At 46.6% G+C, this 17,833-nt stretch overlaps 1 protein-coding gene across 1 annotated transcript in view; it reads right to left on the reverse strand.

Moving 5' to 3' along the window:
- ITGAE (integrin subunit alpha E) overlaps nucleotides 1-17,833 on the reverse strand; it is a 207,118-nt gene that overhangs the window by 175,201 nt on the left and 14,084 nt on the right. The window contains exon 2 of the mRNA XM_075333152.1: nucleotides 10,005-10,122. Coding sequence (XP_075189267.1) covers nucleotides 10,005-10,122 — 118 coding nt within the window. The remainder of the gene's footprint in view (nucleotides 1-10,004; nucleotides 10,123-17,833) is intronic.

Raw genomic sequence — 17,833 nt, forward strand, 5'->3', positions numbered from 1 at the left:
ACAAAATTTGGACTTGTACCGGGGATCTAATAGTGTGGCAATCCAGTAGTCATCATCACTTCTAATTTTGACAATACGACTGTCATGTTGGAGGTAGTGCAACAAAAAGGCACTCATGTGTCTTGCGCAGCCATGCGGACCAAGTCCATGCTGTGTTTGTGGCATAGAGGTGCTACCCGTTCTTTCTTCCTCTGACATCTGACCCCAACCTCTTTCAACTGAAATTTGACCAAGGTCTCCCTCATCCGCTGAGTCTTCCATGTCCATGGACAGTTCGTCCTCCATTTCTTCATGTTCTCCTGCACCTTGCTCAACATTTCGCCTGCTACTATGCGCCCTTGTCGATCCCTGTCCCCCATGGTCCCATGCCTGCTGCGTTGGTGATGATGAACGTCTGGACCTTCGTGATGTTGTTGTCCCTTGCGCATATGAATCCTCCTGTAGTTCCTCCCCTTCATGTTGTCCCACCCCCTGACTCCGAATAGTGTTTAGCGTGTGCTCCAGCATGTAAATGACTGGAATCGTCATGCTGATAATGGCATTGTCAGAGCTAAACATATTCGTCGCCATGTCGAAACTGTGCAGAAGGGTGCATAGGTCCTTGATCTGAGACCACTCCATCAGGGTGATCTGCCCCACCTCTGCATCTCGTTGGCCCAGGCTATACGTCATGACGTATTGCACCAGGGCTCTGCGGTGCTGCCACAGTCGCTGTAACATGTGGAGAGTTGAATTCCAGCGTGTCGCCACATCGCATTTCAGGCGATGAACCGGCAGGCCGAAAGACTTCTGGAGCGATGCAAGTCGCTCTGCTGCGGCGCTTGAACGGCGGAAGTGAGCTGACAGTTTTCGTGCCCTGTTCAGAAGGCCATCTAGGCCGGGATAGTGTGTTAAAAATTGCTGCACGACAAGGTTCAACACGTGAGCCATACAAGGTACGTGTGTCACCTTGCCCAGGCGAAGTGCCGCACCCAGGTTTGCAGCATTGTCGCACACGGCCTTACCAGGCTGCAGTTTGAGTGGAGACAACCATTTATTAAACTCGGACCGCAAAGCTGACCACAACTCCTCAGCTGTGTGACTCTTATTACCAAGACATGTCAAGCTAAAGACCGCCTGATGCCGTTGCGCTCTGCTGCCAGCATAGTAATGAGGGGTGCGTGATTCCTTCTGCGCAGTGAGAACGCTGGTGGCCTGACCAGGCAGGCTTGGGGCGGAGGTGGAGGACCCAGATGAGGTGGAGGATGCAGAAGCAGTGGCGGAACTTGGACAGACAGAGGATTGACACACAAGTCGTGGGGACGGCAAGACTTGTGCAGCAGACCCTTCACCATCTATCACCATAGTTACCCAGTGCCCAGTCAGCGACATGTAACGTCCCTGTCCATGCTTACTGGTCCAAGTATCGGTGGTGAAATGCACCCGTTCACACACAGAGTTTCTCAAGGAAGCGGTGATGTTGTGTGCGACATGCTGGTGTAGCGCGGGCACACCTTTCTTAGAGAAGTAGTGGCGACTAGGCATCTGGTACTGGGGCACAGCGACAGACATAAGGTCTCTAAAATCCTGTGTGTCCACTAGGCGGAAAGGCAGCATTTCGGTAGCCAACAGCTTACAGAGGGATAGAGTCAACCTCTTAGCTTTGTCATGGGTCGGAGGAAGTGGCCTTTTATTTGACCACATCTGAGGGACAGAGATCTGGCTGCTGTGTGTAGACGGTGTTGAGTAGGGTGTCCCTGGAAAAATGCAGGTTTGTGAGGAAAGTGCAGGCGGAGACATGATGTTGCCTTCATCCAACGTTGGTGCTATCGATGTCTGAGAGAGCTGTACACACTCACTTGTTTCCCCTTCCAAACCAACTGACGACCTTACAAGCAAACTGCCTGTTGCGGTTACAGTGGTGTAAGTTTTGCGTGGAAAAACAGGTGTGGCAGCTGTCCCCACAGTCCTAGAAGATGAAGAGCGCGCGGATGCAGTGGAAGGGGCGGGCGGTGGATGGTTCGCTCCACTAGGCCGCATTGCAGCACGGTGAGCTTCCCACCGGGACTTATGATATTTAGTCATGTGACGATTCATGGAAGAAGTTGTCAAACTGCTGAGGTTTTGACCTCTACTAACAGAATCATGACAAATGTTACATATCACATGAGTTGGGCGATCTTTTTCGATGTGAAAAAAGGACCAGGCTAGGCAAGGCTTAGAGGCCATGCGACCTGTTGATCCACCACGAATAATGCTCATAGGCAGAGTGGTGGCTGAGGATGCAGTTGTAGACGTGCTACCAGTTCTCCGACTCTGTCCAGGAAGGCGCAAGGTAACTTCGTCGTCGGTTGCATCCTCCTCCACCGCCTCTGTTGACCTCCTCGAGTGCCTGACTGGGGGTTGACAGTAGGTGGGATCTAGAACGTCATCATCAATTGTTGTGTTTGCACTCCCCTCCCCCTCAGACCGAGCCTCTTCTTGCCCTGAACGAATATTTAAGTTGTCATCCCAATCGGGTATCTGCGTCTCATCTTCATCAGTATGTTCCTCATTGTCTATAACCACAGGTGTTACAGTTTGTGACAAAGGGTCAACATTATGCTCAGAAACTTGGTCCTCACGGCCTGAATCTGAGTCACAAAGGTTCTGGGCATCACTGCAGACCATTTCCTGTTCTGTACTCACTGTAGCTTGGGAGCAGACCTCTGATTCCCAGGCTATAGTGTGACTGAACAGCTCTGCAGACTCAGCCATCTCAGTTCCACCATACTGTGCAGGGCTGATGGAGACTTCAGAGCTGGGAGAAAGCAAGTTTGATTGGGATGACAACTCAGAGGACTGGTGTTTTTTGGATGCGGTACTTGAAGTGGCAGAGAGGGCACTTGTTGGACCACTTGAGATCCATTCAAGCATTTTCCTTTTTTGCCCATCATCTACCTTTGTTCCTGTTGTTCGTGTCCGTAACAAAGGGAGCACATCGGATTGTCCACGGTAAGTAGTAGACATCTTACTTTTGCTGGTAGATGGTCTATCTTCAGCAGATGATAATGGAGCTTTGCCACCTTCCCCACGGACAAAACCTTTTTTGCCTTTTACACCACGCCTCTTCCCCTTTCCACCAGCATCTGTCATTTTGCCACTCATGTTGATTGCGACAAGATTGTGGACTGAAAATGTGGTAGTAAAAATTGAGAGGTGGTGAAGATTGCAGTGGTGGTCTAGCTTTATTAACAGCAGAATAATAAAGAATAACTATCCCTGACAATGCAACTTAGTTATAATTAGTTGGAGTGTGCAACGCAGGCAGACGTGCTGCAAATGTCTTTGCACTAGTGGGACTATAGCAAAGTCCAATAGCCACGTATAGGATGCCACTAGGTACACTGAGTGTTTGCTAGTATAATGGCTTGGTTAGAATGAGTTGTAGTGTGCAATGCAGGCAGATGTGCTCTGCTAATGTCTTTGCACTAGTGGGACTATAGCAAAGTCCAATAGCCACGTATAGGATGCCACTAGGTACACTGAGTGTTTGCTAGTATAATGGCTTGGTTAGAATGAGTTGTAGTGTGCAACGCAGGCAGACGCGCTCTGCAAATGTCTTTGCACTAGTGGGACTATAGCAAAGTCCAATAGCCACGTATAGGATGCCACTAGGTACACTGAGTGTTTGCTAGTATAATGGCTTGGTTAGAATGAGTTGTAGTGTGCAATGCAGGCAGATGTGCTCTGCTAATGTCTTTGCACTAGTGGGACTATAGCAAAGTCCAATAGCCACGTATAGGATGCCACTAGGTACACTGAGTGTTTGCTAGTATAATGGCTTGTTTAGAATGAGTTGTAGTGTGCAACGCAGGCAGACGCGCTCTGCAAATGTCTTTGCACTAGTGGGACTATAGCAAAGTCCAATAGCCACGTATAGGATGCCACTAGGTACACTGAGTGTTTGCTAGTATAATGGCTTGGTTAGAATGAGTTGTAGTGTGCAATGCAGGCAGATGTGCTCTGCTAATGTCTTTGCACTAGTGGGACTATAGCAAAGTCCAATAGCCACGTATAGGATGCCACTAGGTACACTGAGTGTTTGCTAGTATAATGGCTTGGTTAGAATGAGTTGTAGTGTGCAATGCAGGCAGATGTGCTCTGCTAATGTCTTTGCACTAGTGGGACTATAGCAAAGTCCAATAGCCACGTATAGGATGCCACTAGGTACACTGAGTGTTTGCTAGTATAATGGCTTGTTTAGAATGAGTTGTAGTGTGCAATGCAGGCAGACGCGCTCTGCAAATGTCTTTGCACTAGTGGGACTATAGCAAAGTCCAATAGCCACGTATAGGATGCCACTAGGTACACTGAGTGTTTGCTAGTATAATGGCTTGGTTAGAATGAGTTGTAGTGTGCAATGCAGGCAGATGCGCTCTGCTAATGTCTTTGCACTAGTGGGACTATAGCAAAGTCCAATAGCCACGTATAGGATGCCACTAGGTACACTGAGTGTTTGCTAGTATAATGGCTTGTTTAGAATGAGTTGTAGTGTGCAATGCAGGCAGACGCGCTCTGCAAATGTCTTTGCACTAGTGGGACTATAGCAAAGTCCAATAGCCACGTATAGGATGCCACTAGGTACACTGAGTGTTTGCTAGTATAATGGCTTGGTTAGAATGAGTTGTAGTGTGCAATGCAGGCAGATGTGCTCTGCTAATGTCTTTGCACTAGTGGGACTATAGCAAAGTCCAATAGCCACGTATAGGATGCCACTAGGTACACTGAGTGTTTGCTAGTATAATGGCTTGGTTAGAATGAGTTGTAGTGTGCAACGCAGGCAGACGCGCTCTGCAAATGTCTTTGCACTAGTGGGACTATAGCAAAGTCCAATAGCCACGTGTAGGATGCCACTAGGTACACTGAGTGTTTGCTAGTATAATGGCTTGGTTAGAATGAGTTGTAGTGTGCAATGCAGGCAGATGTGCTCTGCTAATGTCTTTGCACTAGTGGGACTATAGCAAAGTCCAATAGCCACGTATAGGATGCCACTAGGTACACTGAGTGTTTGCTAGTATAATGGCTTGTTTAGAATGAGTTGTAGTGTGCAACGCAGGCAGACGCGCTCTGCAAATGTCTTTGCACTAGTGGGACTATAGCAAAGTCCAATAGCCACGTATAGGATGCCACTAGGTACACTGAGTGTTTGCTAGTATAATGGCTTGGTTAGAATGAGTTGTAGTGTGCAATGCAGGCAGATGTGCTCTGCTAATGTCTTTGCACTAGTGGGACTATAGCAAAGTCCAATAGCCACGTATAGGATGCCACTAGGTACACTGAGTGTTTGCTAGTATAATGGCTTGGTTAGAATGAGTTGTAGTGTGCAATGCAGGCAGATGTGCTCTGCTAATGTCTTTGCACTAGTGGGACTATAGCAAAGTCCAATAGCCACGTATAGGATGCCACTAGGTACACTGAGTGTTTGCTAGTATAATGGCTTGTTTAGAATGAGTTGTAGTGTGCAATGCAGGCAGACGCGCTCTGCAAATGTCTTTGCACTAGTGGGACTATAGCAAAGTCCAATAGCCACGTATAGGATGCCACTAGGTACACTGAGTGTTTGCTAGTATAATGGCTTGGTTAGAATGAGTTGTAGTGTGCAATGCAGGCAGATGCGCTCTGCTAATGTCTTTGCACTAGTGGGACTATAGCAAAGTCCAATAGCCACGTATAGGATGCCACTAGGTACACTGAGTGTTTGCTAGTATAATGGCTTGTTTAGAATGAGTTGTAGTGTGCAATGCAGGCAGACGCGCTCTGCAAATGTCTTTGCACTAGTGGGACTATAGCAAAGTCCAATAGCCACGTATAGGATGCCACTAGGTACACTGAGTGTTTGCTAGTATAATGGCTTGGTTAGAATGAGTTGTAGTGTGCAACGCAGGCAGACGCGCTCTGCAAATGTCTTTGCACTAGTGGGACTATAGCAAAGTCCAATAGCCACGTATAGGATGCCACTAGGTACACTGAGTGTTTGCTAGTATAATGGCTTGTTTAGAATGAGTTGTAGTGTGCAATGCAGGCAGACGCGCTCTGCAAATGTCTTTGCACTAGTGGGACTATAGCAAAGTCCAATAGCCACGTATAGGATGCCACTAGGTACACTGAGTGTTTGCTAGTATAATGGCTTGGTTAGAATGAGTTGTAGTGTGCAACGCAGGCAGACGCGCTCTGCAAATGTCTTTGCACTAGTGGGACTATAGCAAAGTCCAATAGCCACGTATAGGATGCCACTAGGTACACTGAGTGTTTGCTAGTATAATGGCTTGGTTAGAATGAGTTGTAGTGTGCAATGCAGGCAGATGTGCTCTGCTAATGTCTTTGCACTAGTGGGACTATAGCAAAGTCCAATAGCCACGTATAGGATGCCACTAGGTACACTGAGTGTTTGCTAGTATAATGGCTTGTTTAGAATGAGTTGTAGTGTGCAATGCAGGCAGACGCGCTCTGCAAATGTCTTTGCACTAGTGGGACTATAGCAAAGTCCAATAGCCACGTATAGGATGCCACTAGGTACACTGAGTGTTTGCTAGTATAATGGCTTGGTTAGAATGAGTTGTAGTGTGCAATGCAGGCAGATGTGCTCTGCTAATGTCTTTGCACTAGTGGGACTATAGCAAAGTCCAATAGCCACGTATAGGATGCCACTAGGTACACTGAGTGTTTGCTAGTATAATGGCTTGTTTAGAATGAGTTGTAGTGTGCAATGCAGGCAGACGCGCTCTGCAAATGTCTTTGCACTAGTGGGACTATAGCAAAGTCCAATAGCCACGTATAGGATGCCACTAGGTACACTGAGTGTTTGCTAGTATAATGGCTTAGTTATCAGTTGGAGTGTGCAGAGGACAAGAGGGTACAGTGGCAGGATTGTGGTGCTCTGGGTAGAGGAATGGAAGCCTGCCTTTCTATTCCCTCCTAATGGTGAAATGCAGGGAGGAAATCCCTGACCTGGGCTACACAGACGCTGGCGCTGTTTGCAGGACCTGTCACCTATGGCTCTCTGACCCTGCCGGTTGGAGCCCTTAAAAGGACTGCTATAAAGTGCTCTCCCTAAGCTGTCTAACGCTGTGTATGCAGCGCATACAGCTGTATCGGCTATAGGACTCAGGAAGACGGAGCTGCGACAGTGATGTCTGACACCAAAGACGCAGAAGGCAGATAATGGCGTCCGTGAAGAAAATGTCCGGTTTTATAATGCAGGGACATGTGACATGCAGATCCTATCACACATGCCGTTGCTTCTCTGGCTCAAAGTCCACTTAGCTGTGTGTGTGTCTGGGATTGGCTGACATGCTGGCCCGCCCCACAAGACGCGCGCACTTAGGGAAGGAAGACAAGAAAAAAAAAAAAAAAAAATGGCGATCGCCATTATAGAAACAGCAGTGATCTGAAGGCGCTGTTCACGCACACTATACACTGAAATGTGATAATAGTTTGATTCACAGAGTGACTTACACTATTACAGCAGAAACCAAGCTATGATTTAGCTGTTTTTTGGCTGCTAGAACCGTTCTCGAACGTTTCTAGAACTACCGAGCTTTTGCAAAAAGCTCGAGTTCTAGTTCGATCTAGAACATGCCCCAAAATCACTCGAGCCGCGAACTGGAGAACCACGAACCACGAACCGCGCTCAACTCTAGTTATTTCACCACAAACTTTGGGTTGTCGAGTGAACATTGTTGATAACCATGCGGCAATGTTATAGACTGCAGGTTACTCAGCATCTTCATCTGTGAAGGGGATCCCGTTTCTTTTTTCTTTTTTTCTTATTTTGGAGTTTAATAGAGTCTAAAATTGATCCTCAATAGTCTTGAGGGGTCCAGACAGGAAATAATCCAACATAGGAGTTGAAGTCCACGGGAAAAGGCATTGATGTAACTTTGGAAGGTCAGATTGTGCAAAAGCTCAGCAGAACGTGTCCTTCCAGGGCGGGCTCCCCGCCAGCCTCCAGTCACACTTTTTTGTGCCATTCCATGTCACGTCACTTTTGCACACAATCTAACACTTTTCTGAATAGTTGAGAAAAAAATGGCGATGCTGGTATAGAACAATTTTATACAATAAAAACCCACAATACAGGGTAACATATTATTGTCAACCCAGGACAGAGCAGTATCTCCCTCCATTATATGAGAGGGACCCATACACAATTCTTGTGCAAGGGCCCTTTGCTCTGTATCTACCTGTGTCAGCGACTATTGAAAAAGATTACAAAAAACAAACTTTCTATGCTGCACACAATAGAAAACGTTGTTTGTGCATTCATGTGACCTTCCTGGGGCATTGAAGTTGGGGTAAGACAAAATGGTTCTCTTGATTTTTTATTATACAAGAAAATAGATGACACAGGAAAAGTAAAAACTACCAGGTGAATAGAGAGAGACAATAGTTTGCCATAGCAGATGGTAGCCTACTGAAAGCTCCTGTCTTTGCCATTTTAGTGCTCTTATGAATCTCAGCCTGTGGCTTGCCTTCATTGGAGATCAGTACTTTTACTATATACTGCAATACTGAAGTGATTCTTTCAAAAATCCTTACCTAATGTAGTGATCATTTGTGATCTCCTCTCCTATAAACAATGAATATAATATTGGTTGCACATGTTAATCACTTAATCTGATTACACAGGGAGCTTTGGGACCTTAAGGCTATGTTCACACAGGGCTTTTTTGGTAAGTTTTTTTCTTGATCAAAACCTAATCTTGTGGCAGGAAATCTCCTTTGAGTCATCTGCGGTTTTGGTGCGTTTTCTAGTGCCATTTTTCAAGCGTTTTTGGTGTGTTTTTTTCTAAATGGGTTGTACCAAAAAAAAAAAACATTGCAAAAAAACCCTGCAAAAAATCGACATGCTCATTCTCTGAAATCTGCAGTAAAAACGCAGGTATGTGACAAAACAGTCTGGAAAATAAATCTGCAGGTGTGTGTGTTTGTGTGTGTGGGTGTGTGTGTGGGTGTGTGTGGGTGTGTGTGTGGGTGTGTGTGTGGGTGTGTGTGTGTGTGGGTGTGGGTGTGGGTGTGTATGAGATTTCAGAAATCTCATAGACTTTGCTGGGACTGTAAAAAGCAGCTTTTTATTTGCATGGATTTGCATAAAACCAAGGCAAATATACAGCTAGAAAAAACCCTGCAAAACCGTACCAAAAAAGCCATGTGTGAACATTCCCTAATTCTCATAACCAGTAGCGGTCACGGTAATCAGACCCTCAGCAATTATATATTTTTAGTCAGTGGATATTTATTGCTTATGAGATAATCTGTTAAAAGAACAGTTAATTTCTCACATTTATTACATAGTTGTTGGATAACTTTTTATCAGTAAAACTATAACCAAATACACCTCGGTTTTCGTTGAATCTGTCTGAATACAATCAATGAAAACCGAAATCAATGAAAACTGAAGCAATTATTTCCATACGAATCAATGTAAATCCAATTAATCCGTTTTAGACACTCTAAAATACATACAAAAACCCCCCAGATTTTATAGAGAATAAAGATAGTGTTTAATACTAAAAATAATAAGAAATGAATATTAAAAGAATATTAAATGAATATAAAATACTAATATAAAGAATAAATACATTTTATCTTAGATTTATTATATACATTTTGAAACTGACAAGCGGGGGGGGGGGTAATACTCACATAATGCCACACAGAGCAGAAAAAGGCATGGCTCACCCTTTGTTGTCACAAAAGTAGCAGCGCAGTCACGTGGGCATGCCAACAAAAACCGAAGCAAATTTTTTGTGGGAAAAATCAACAAAAACCAAAATCAACGATAACCGACGTCAATGAAAACCAAGATACCATTGTATAGTATAAAAAACAATATTGTGCACTTATCTAGCTTCCTTTGGATAATGTTATAGTTTCGTTTAGGATAAACATATATTTATTGTGAAAAATTAATTTTAGGAGATACCATGAGTTTATACAATAATTTTTCACATGACTATGATTTTAATTTGGAAACAACTTACCCTTTGTTTGAACCATGTTTATATTGTATTACACTTTGTCCAAACAGGGACTTCTCTTTCCCTCTGTAACTCCATACCTTCCCTGTATCAATATTAAAATTTTCTGAAGGAACCAGCACTACAAAAGAGAAAAAAAAGATTATAATGTAATTTTACTTCTATTACTACTATCTTTATGTACTAATTATTTGATATTACACTAGAAAATTTTGGATTATGTGAAAATTAAGCCACAGAAAGACATTTCTGCATCAGATAAATTCTCATTTTTATTATAAATGTTTTCAGATCTTTATTGTCCCTCTCATTTATCTTAAATATTGGTTATTTGCAATTATCCCAGGTAATAAAAGGTTGAATAAAATGATACCTTGATATCTACAATACAATGACTTATTCCAGTGATACCCATATTTTTCTAAATGTGTATCTGAGCTGTTAAGATATGTGGGTGGGACAACTATCTTCCAGAGTCTGCTTCTGGGGGTGTGTGTAATTCTTCCCCTGTATGATATTGACCAATCATAAGTAGGCAGCAACATGCAGGGAACACGAACGTGCCCCAATAATAACTTACAGCAGGCTTTACAATCTGAGACATAGGCCTGCGACACACATCCGTGCTGCAGGGACGTGTTTGCCATTTTTTACACGTACAGGCGGCACGGAGACACGTACAGCAATGCTACCCTATTGTAGCAGGCACACACACGTAAAACCACACGGAACGTGTGTCCGTGTGTGTTTGTATGTGTGTGCGTTTTTCTACACGGCGACATGTCAGTGTTTTCTACGACAGCACGGGTGTCACATGGCCCACACCCGTACCACACGGGTGTAGTGTGGATGCGGTCCCATGTGACACGCGCCGGAGAAAACACACGTGGCAGTGAAAAAAAAAAACCCTTAACTTACCTTCTCCTGCCCTCCTGTCTCTGCCGCTGCTGCCACTTGCTGCCGACCGCCGCTCATTATTCTCATTTAATATTCACTTCACTGCCTGGCAGCAGCAGCAGCAGCGGGGAGACGGCAGGGCTGGAGACCGAGGATCAGCACCACGGACAGCAGCACGGACCACGTGAGTATGCAAATAACCTGTTCTCCGTATGTTATCACTGATAGTATGTGGAGAACACATGTGGCCCGCACGTACCAGAGACACGTACTTACCGGCACGCAACACGCAGGGGAAATACGTGTCTCTCGGCACGTGCGTGATTTTCACGTGAGTGTGTCGGAGGCCATAGAAGAATTTGAGAACCTAAGGCACCACTTAGTATATTATGTAGATCAGCCCAGTGTATGCTGACTGAACATGAGGGAAATGTTTTTAAAACGCTGCATACACACAAAGAGAGGATCCACAAGTTTATAATAAAAGGTATCTTTATTAAAATAAATGCCTAAGTTACATTTAAAAACATTTTAAAAGGCCACAGGGTCAATTAAATACACTGTCCAGATAGGTGCATAATAGGATCAATAGGGGCAGTATTTGTGCAGGAATTTGGTGTATAAATTCAAGCACCAAATCTGAAACTTTTTGCAAAAACAAAAATGTGTTTTTCTGCCAGGAGAAGCAGATCTCATTGAGTTCAATGAGCTCACCTGTGGTGAGTTTACCTACGGTCACAGGTTGGGTACCGTGGGAACCTCCAGTTGTGACCGCATGTAAACTCAGTGATGTCACTAGTGTGTGCTTGAAGCCACAGCGGGTGGTCATGTTCTCTAATGTGCCATGCGCTGCGACTTTAGTATTTAATAAGCGAATTCCCAATGAAACCATCATAAGTAAATCCCAAATCACCTATAAGAATAGGTCTAAGGAATTATGCATAACTCCATAATACATAGAAAACAGGAGGACAAGGAGTATATCATGCAAAATATGTTTTTATTCAAATGTATTAATATTTTCAGCAAATTTAATTTACAATAAGAGAAATTCAGACATACATGTAACAAAAGGACAGTGAACATGTAAAATTCATGGTCATAGCTACCAGTTTGGTAATGGGGGTGGGTATATGAATATCAATAAATAAGCCACAAAATCCCTATATAAAGTGCACGTGCATATCTCAAAAGATGAGAGGGAATCCCAGGGGAGTACCTATATTGTATAAATTGGTGAGCAGGAGTCAAAGAAAAGACTACATTGAATGAATTACAAAGTCAGCTATCAAAAAGCCCCCACATTATAGGTAACAAAACCCAGGGAGAAAAGGCATATAAAGTGGAGTCAGATACCACCCCCCCAGTAGGAAAGACCCCCAACGTACGTTTCACAAGTTTCTTACCATGGGGTACAGAAGAAATAAACTAGCTTCATCAGGGGACTTTAGTATTTAACAGAGCCAGGATCATCATGGGACTTTGTGGTGTGGCTCACGTCAGACCTGGGTGCTTTGTGGGTTAATAAAGTGGAGGAAAAGGGTGTTTTTTTATACAGGATTTTTCTCTGTTTTGTGTTTATTTTTTCACTTACAGGATTGGTAATTGGTGGGTTTCATAGATCCCTCCCCATTACTAATCTAGGGCTTATTGGAGCCAATTTCATCCTACAACAGGACAATGACCCAAAGCACACCTCCAAATTATGCATGAACTATTTAGGGAAGAATCAGGCAGCTGGTATTCTATCTGTAATGGAGTGGCCAGCCCAGTCACCAGATCTCAACCCTATTGAGCTGTTTAGGGAGCAGCTTGACCGTATGGTGCAAAAGTGCCCATCAAGCCAATCCAACTTGTGGAGGGGCTTCTGGAAGCATGGGGTGAAATATCTCCAGATTACCTCCGCAAATTAACAGCTAGAATGCCAAAGGTCTGCAAAGCTCGAATTGCTGCAAAGAAGCATTCTGTAACAAGAGCAAAGTGTGAAGGAGAAAATTATTATTTCAAGTAAAAATCAGTATTTCTAACCTCGTTAATGTCTGGACTATATTTTCTATTCATTATGCAACTCATTTGATAAACAAAAGTATGATTTTTTCATGGAAAAGACAAAATTGTCTTTGAACTGCAGTCTATATGTGACGCCCTGGCCGGGCAAGGTAGTCACAGGTAGGCCCCTGCACAACACCTTCCCTCACAGGTAAGAGCAGCCGACCTGCTTAAAACCCTAGTCACCCCCCTCAGGGCTAGATGGACACACCAGGGGGCGGAACCTGGCGGTTAGAAGACTCCCACCAAGGAGTCTAGACAGCCCTGGGCGGAAAAGTAAACAGTTAAAGGAAGGAAGGAGAGGCGTTATAGTTCAAGTTGGAGAGGAGTGTGGGCTGGAGCTGTGTCCAGCTCCAGCAGAGGCGAATACCCCAAATTCAACGGCGCCAGGGTAGGAGCCCTGGTGCCTTTGGCTAGGAGGCAGACGGCGATCTCCGTCTGCAGGAGCTGGGAAGATGGCTCGGTGGAACCGAGGTGGACCGGGACAGTGTTGTAGCCCGCCGGTACCGACCCGGGGAACCGAATCGGAAACCGGAGAACACAGGGGGGTACTTGGACCCTGATACCGGGACCAGAAGCGACTGGAACCGGTTAATTAACCGATTGAGGCCAGGACTAGAGGTCCTGTCCCACCCAAAGTTCCTATTAGAAGACAACAGCCCACCGAGGGGGATAAAAGGCTACCGCCAAGGCTCAGAGATCCCATGGGCCAGCGTCTGCGGGCAAGGGCTCCTTAGAACACATCCAGCGGACTCCTGAAGTTGCAAGCGCAGGCAGTCCACCATTCTAAAAAGGTGCAGGAGAAAGACAGAGACCACCAGCTGGGTGGGGGAACCAGAACGCAGCCGGCTGCGGGCACCGACCACCATCACCTTGGTTTAGCAGAGACTCGTGTGTTTCCTTAATAGTGGATTCCTCTGTGGACACAGGACTCAATCTCTCAGAAGGATTTATGACTCATTATAAAATCTGAGAAGTCAGCTCCAGAGACTCACCAGACCTCTGATCCCACATGGATATTGGGACAATAAAACTCATGCCACTAATCAAAGCTAATTAAGGATTCACTTTCCAAGCTCAGTGTTTGTTTATTTAAATGTCCTTTTACTATGCATCGCTCTGCCCTGTTTTGTGTATATATTTGTGTTTCTTCTTCTTGTCATACCATGCCTGAGGAAGAGACCAGAGATGTCTCGAAAGCTTGCTTTATAACATCATATTTTATTTTAGTTAGCCATTAAAAGGTATCACAACTACAAAATTTTAATTTTGTTTCTCTCACTGAGAGCAATCAATCCTTAATAGTGAGTACACCAGCACCCTCCGGTCGCCCATCTCCCTGCACAAAACCCCAATGGGTCCTGGGGCCAGCATCCCTGCCCACGGAGGGGTTAACAACTTGCTGCATAACATCTCCCCCGGGTGCCCCGTAATTGCAGCGGTGGTGTCCAACCTCACCACACACCGTGGGTGGCGTCACGAACTTAATACGGCTCAGCCTGTACATATACGTCCTACATCCACCCCCCTCCACCCTTTTCATTCGGAGTGTCCACGGGACACCCCTGGTCCAGAGACCCTCGAGCCACCCACCGGAAGGTCCGGATCCGAGCAGCGGTAAGCTGCTGGCACGGGGGCGGCACATATATATATATATATATATATATATATATATATATATATATATATTATATAGATAGATAAATAGATAGATTTGATGTGATAACTAGGAGCTGTACTGTTAAGGCTACAGGAGACAGGAAGTATTCATCAGTGACCCATGGGATGCTGGGAAGTAGTTAGTGAGTCTTTTCTGTGTGGGAAGAAGCTGTATCAGAAAAAGACTGTTGTGTGTCATAAACTATGTCGAGCTGCAGAGGCCAGCCATTCCAGGGGAGTGAATGTCAGGAGTGAAGAATAGCTAGTCCTGATGTGCTGCAGTAGGAGAGTGGAGAGACCTGACGGAGCCCAGGACGGCCTCTCTTCCCCTCTCTATGAACATACTTTCATGCATGTTAATCTGGAGGCCTTATGTGAAGAGAAGGAGAATTATTAAAGATTTACCATCTACCACTACCTGAAGCCTTGTGATATAGCACTACTGTTATGAGGGCTGAATCTGCACCAACCCTGGCTGTGTGATCATTTTCAACAGCTGCAAGGGAGACAAGTGCATCAGCTACTTAGTGCCCAGTGCGATAGTCCAACTATGCATTCCTTGGATCAAGAGGATATCTTAGTCAGTAAGGATAGCCTCATCAGCTTAATCGGTAAAAGGTGTCGTATTCAATGCAAGTTGGATGGACTCCTGGTGAAAGTGTAGCACCCCATGGGACCTGCAGGGCATAACTTGTCACAGTGTCTTGGACAGAAACAGCAGTTAGTACTGCCCATAATATATTATAGATTGGTCTTCAAAGAACTCCAAGAGATATGGCACTTCGGAGTAGAAAGAACTATCAACATGCACTGTGAATGTTTCTTCTGGCCGTATATACAAAGAGATATCAAGAGATATGTGATCAGAGAGTGTGGTTCTTTGAAAGACAAGCATCCTAAGTGTTAGGGCCAGGTGGACGGGCAGGCCCAGGAGGTGGATCCACTGGACCGAACTCCTTGATGATGGTAAGGGGTCCGGTGGCTGGAGCACTACAGGTAGCAGAACAGTCCGTGTACAAGAGGAGAATGCAGAAGTCCCTGGGACCACGGAGTCACTGATGGTAGTCCGGGTGACGGAGCTCAGGTTCGGAGGCCAAGATGTTGTCAGGCGGAGTCCGGAACCGATGGAGCGAGCAGACGGGTCACCGCAGGGATCAGAGATTGAACGGACTGTCAGGATGGCTTATGGACAGCGTTCGGGGTTCGGGATCTGGCAGAACCGGGTGACGAAGCAGGATCGGCTCTAGAAGAGAGAGAGGTGAGTATCTCACAGAAACACAAGGAGACCTGACTCTTAGCTTGGGAAACACGAAGAACAGGCCCCGCCCACTTGGACATTAAACCCCTTTATACCCTGTACCTGCGTGTTCAATTTCCTGTTAGTGGACGCTGGCCCTTTAAGAGAGGGTCAGTGACCGCGCGCGCGCCCTAATGCGCATGCGCGCGGCCCGGGTGCCAGAAGCCAGAGGAGGGAGCGGTGAGGAGGAAGCAGGAGAGCCAGGCTGGGGCTGGGTTGCCATCGGACGCCGGGAGCGGGGACCGGGCTGCCTGGGGACCGCAGGCAATGGGGCAGGAAGGCTGTGGAGCAGGGAACCAGGAAGCCTGGCACGGGAGCGGCGGAGCGCAGCAGGGGAGCCGGTGAGTGTGACAGGGGACCCGGGGACCGTGACAGGGGACCCGGGGAGCGTGACAGGGGACCCGGGAAGCGTGACAGTACCCCCCCCACGCCCCCCTCCTCGCAACCGGGTCAGGAAGGCACGGATCAAAGGAGTACCCACATTCTCCCGGGGTTCCCAGGACCTATCCTCAGGACCATAGCCAGCCCAGTCCACCAGGAAGAACTGTCGGCCCCGTACAGTTTTCATGGCCACGATATCCCTTACCGCATAGATGTCGTCATCGGCAATAGGAGGAGGAGCCGAACTGGCAGCAGCGGAGAAGGGACCAAGGACAACCGGCTTGAGCAGGGAGACGTGGAAGGAGTTGGGTATCCTCATCGTGGCCGGGAGCTGCAGCTTGTAGGAGACCTCATTGATCTTGCTGAGGACTTTAAACGGCCCGATGTAGCGAGGTCCCAGCTTGTAGGATGGTAGCTTCAATCAGACGTACTTGGAAGCAAGCCAGACGAGATCTCCTGGAGAGAAACACGGAGGGTCCAGACGCCTCTTGTCTTCGTGTCTCTTCATCCGCAGGGAAGCACGTCCAAGGGATGCCTTGACAGAGTCCCAAATCGTTGTAAAGTCACGGGCTACAGCATCAGCAGCAGGAACATCCGAGGAAGAGGATACAGGTAATGGGACGGAAGGCTGAAGTCCGTAAACGACATGGAAGGGAGAGCTGGAGGAGGACTCACTGACGTGGTGGTTATGGGAGAATTCAGCCCAAGGAAGAAGCGTGGACCAGTCGTCATGATGGGCGTTGACGTAGTGACGTAAGAAGGAGGTCAAGATCTGATTGACCCGTTCCACTTGGCCGTTCGACTGAGGATGGTAGGCTGAAGAAAAGTCCAGAGTCACTCCCAGATGTTTGCAGAGAGCCCTCCAGAAGCGGGAGGTAAACTGAGTTCCCCTGTCGGACACAATGTGTGATGGAAAGCCGTGCAACCGGAAGATGTGCTGTATGTAAGCGTCAGCGAGTTCCTGGGCAGAGGGCAGTCCAGCCATAGGGATGAAATGAGCCATTTTAGAGAACCGATCCACCACGACCCATATGACTGTGTGTCCGGAGGACAGTGGCAAGTCCGTAATAAAGTCCATCGCAATGTGTTGCCACGGAATTGAGGGTATAGGCCGAGGCAGAAGGCGGCCATATGGCAGGTGTTTGGGCGTTTTGTTCCTGGCACAAGAGGAGCAGGCTGAGACAAAAGAAGCGACATCCGTCCGAAGGGAAGGCCACCAGCAATGACGTACAATCGTACTCCATGTTCTCTTCTGACCAGCATGACCGGCTATTTTTGAGGCATGGCCCCAGTGTAACACTTTGGTCCTGTCAGTCTCAGAGACATAGGTCTTCCCGGGCGGTATCTGGGCCAGGGTGACAGGAGCCACCGGAATGATCTTACTAGGGCAGATGATGGACTGGGATGTCTCCTCCTCCTGCTCCATGGGCATGAAAGACCTGGACAAGGCATCTGCGCGTACATTCTTGTCCGCGGGTCGGAAATGGAGCTGGAAATCAAATCTGGCAAAGAACAAGGACCACCTGGCTTGCCGTGGGTTCAGTCACTG

This window comes from Anomaloglossus baeobatrachus, chromosome 2, assembly GCF_048569485.1.
Source record: "Anomaloglossus baeobatrachus isolate aAnoBae1 chromosome 2, aAnoBae1.hap1, whole genome shotgun sequence".
In the NCBI taxonomy this organism is placed as follows: domain Eukaryota; kingdom Metazoa; phylum Chordata; class Amphibia; order Anura; family Aromobatidae; genus Anomaloglossus; species Anomaloglossus baeobatrachus.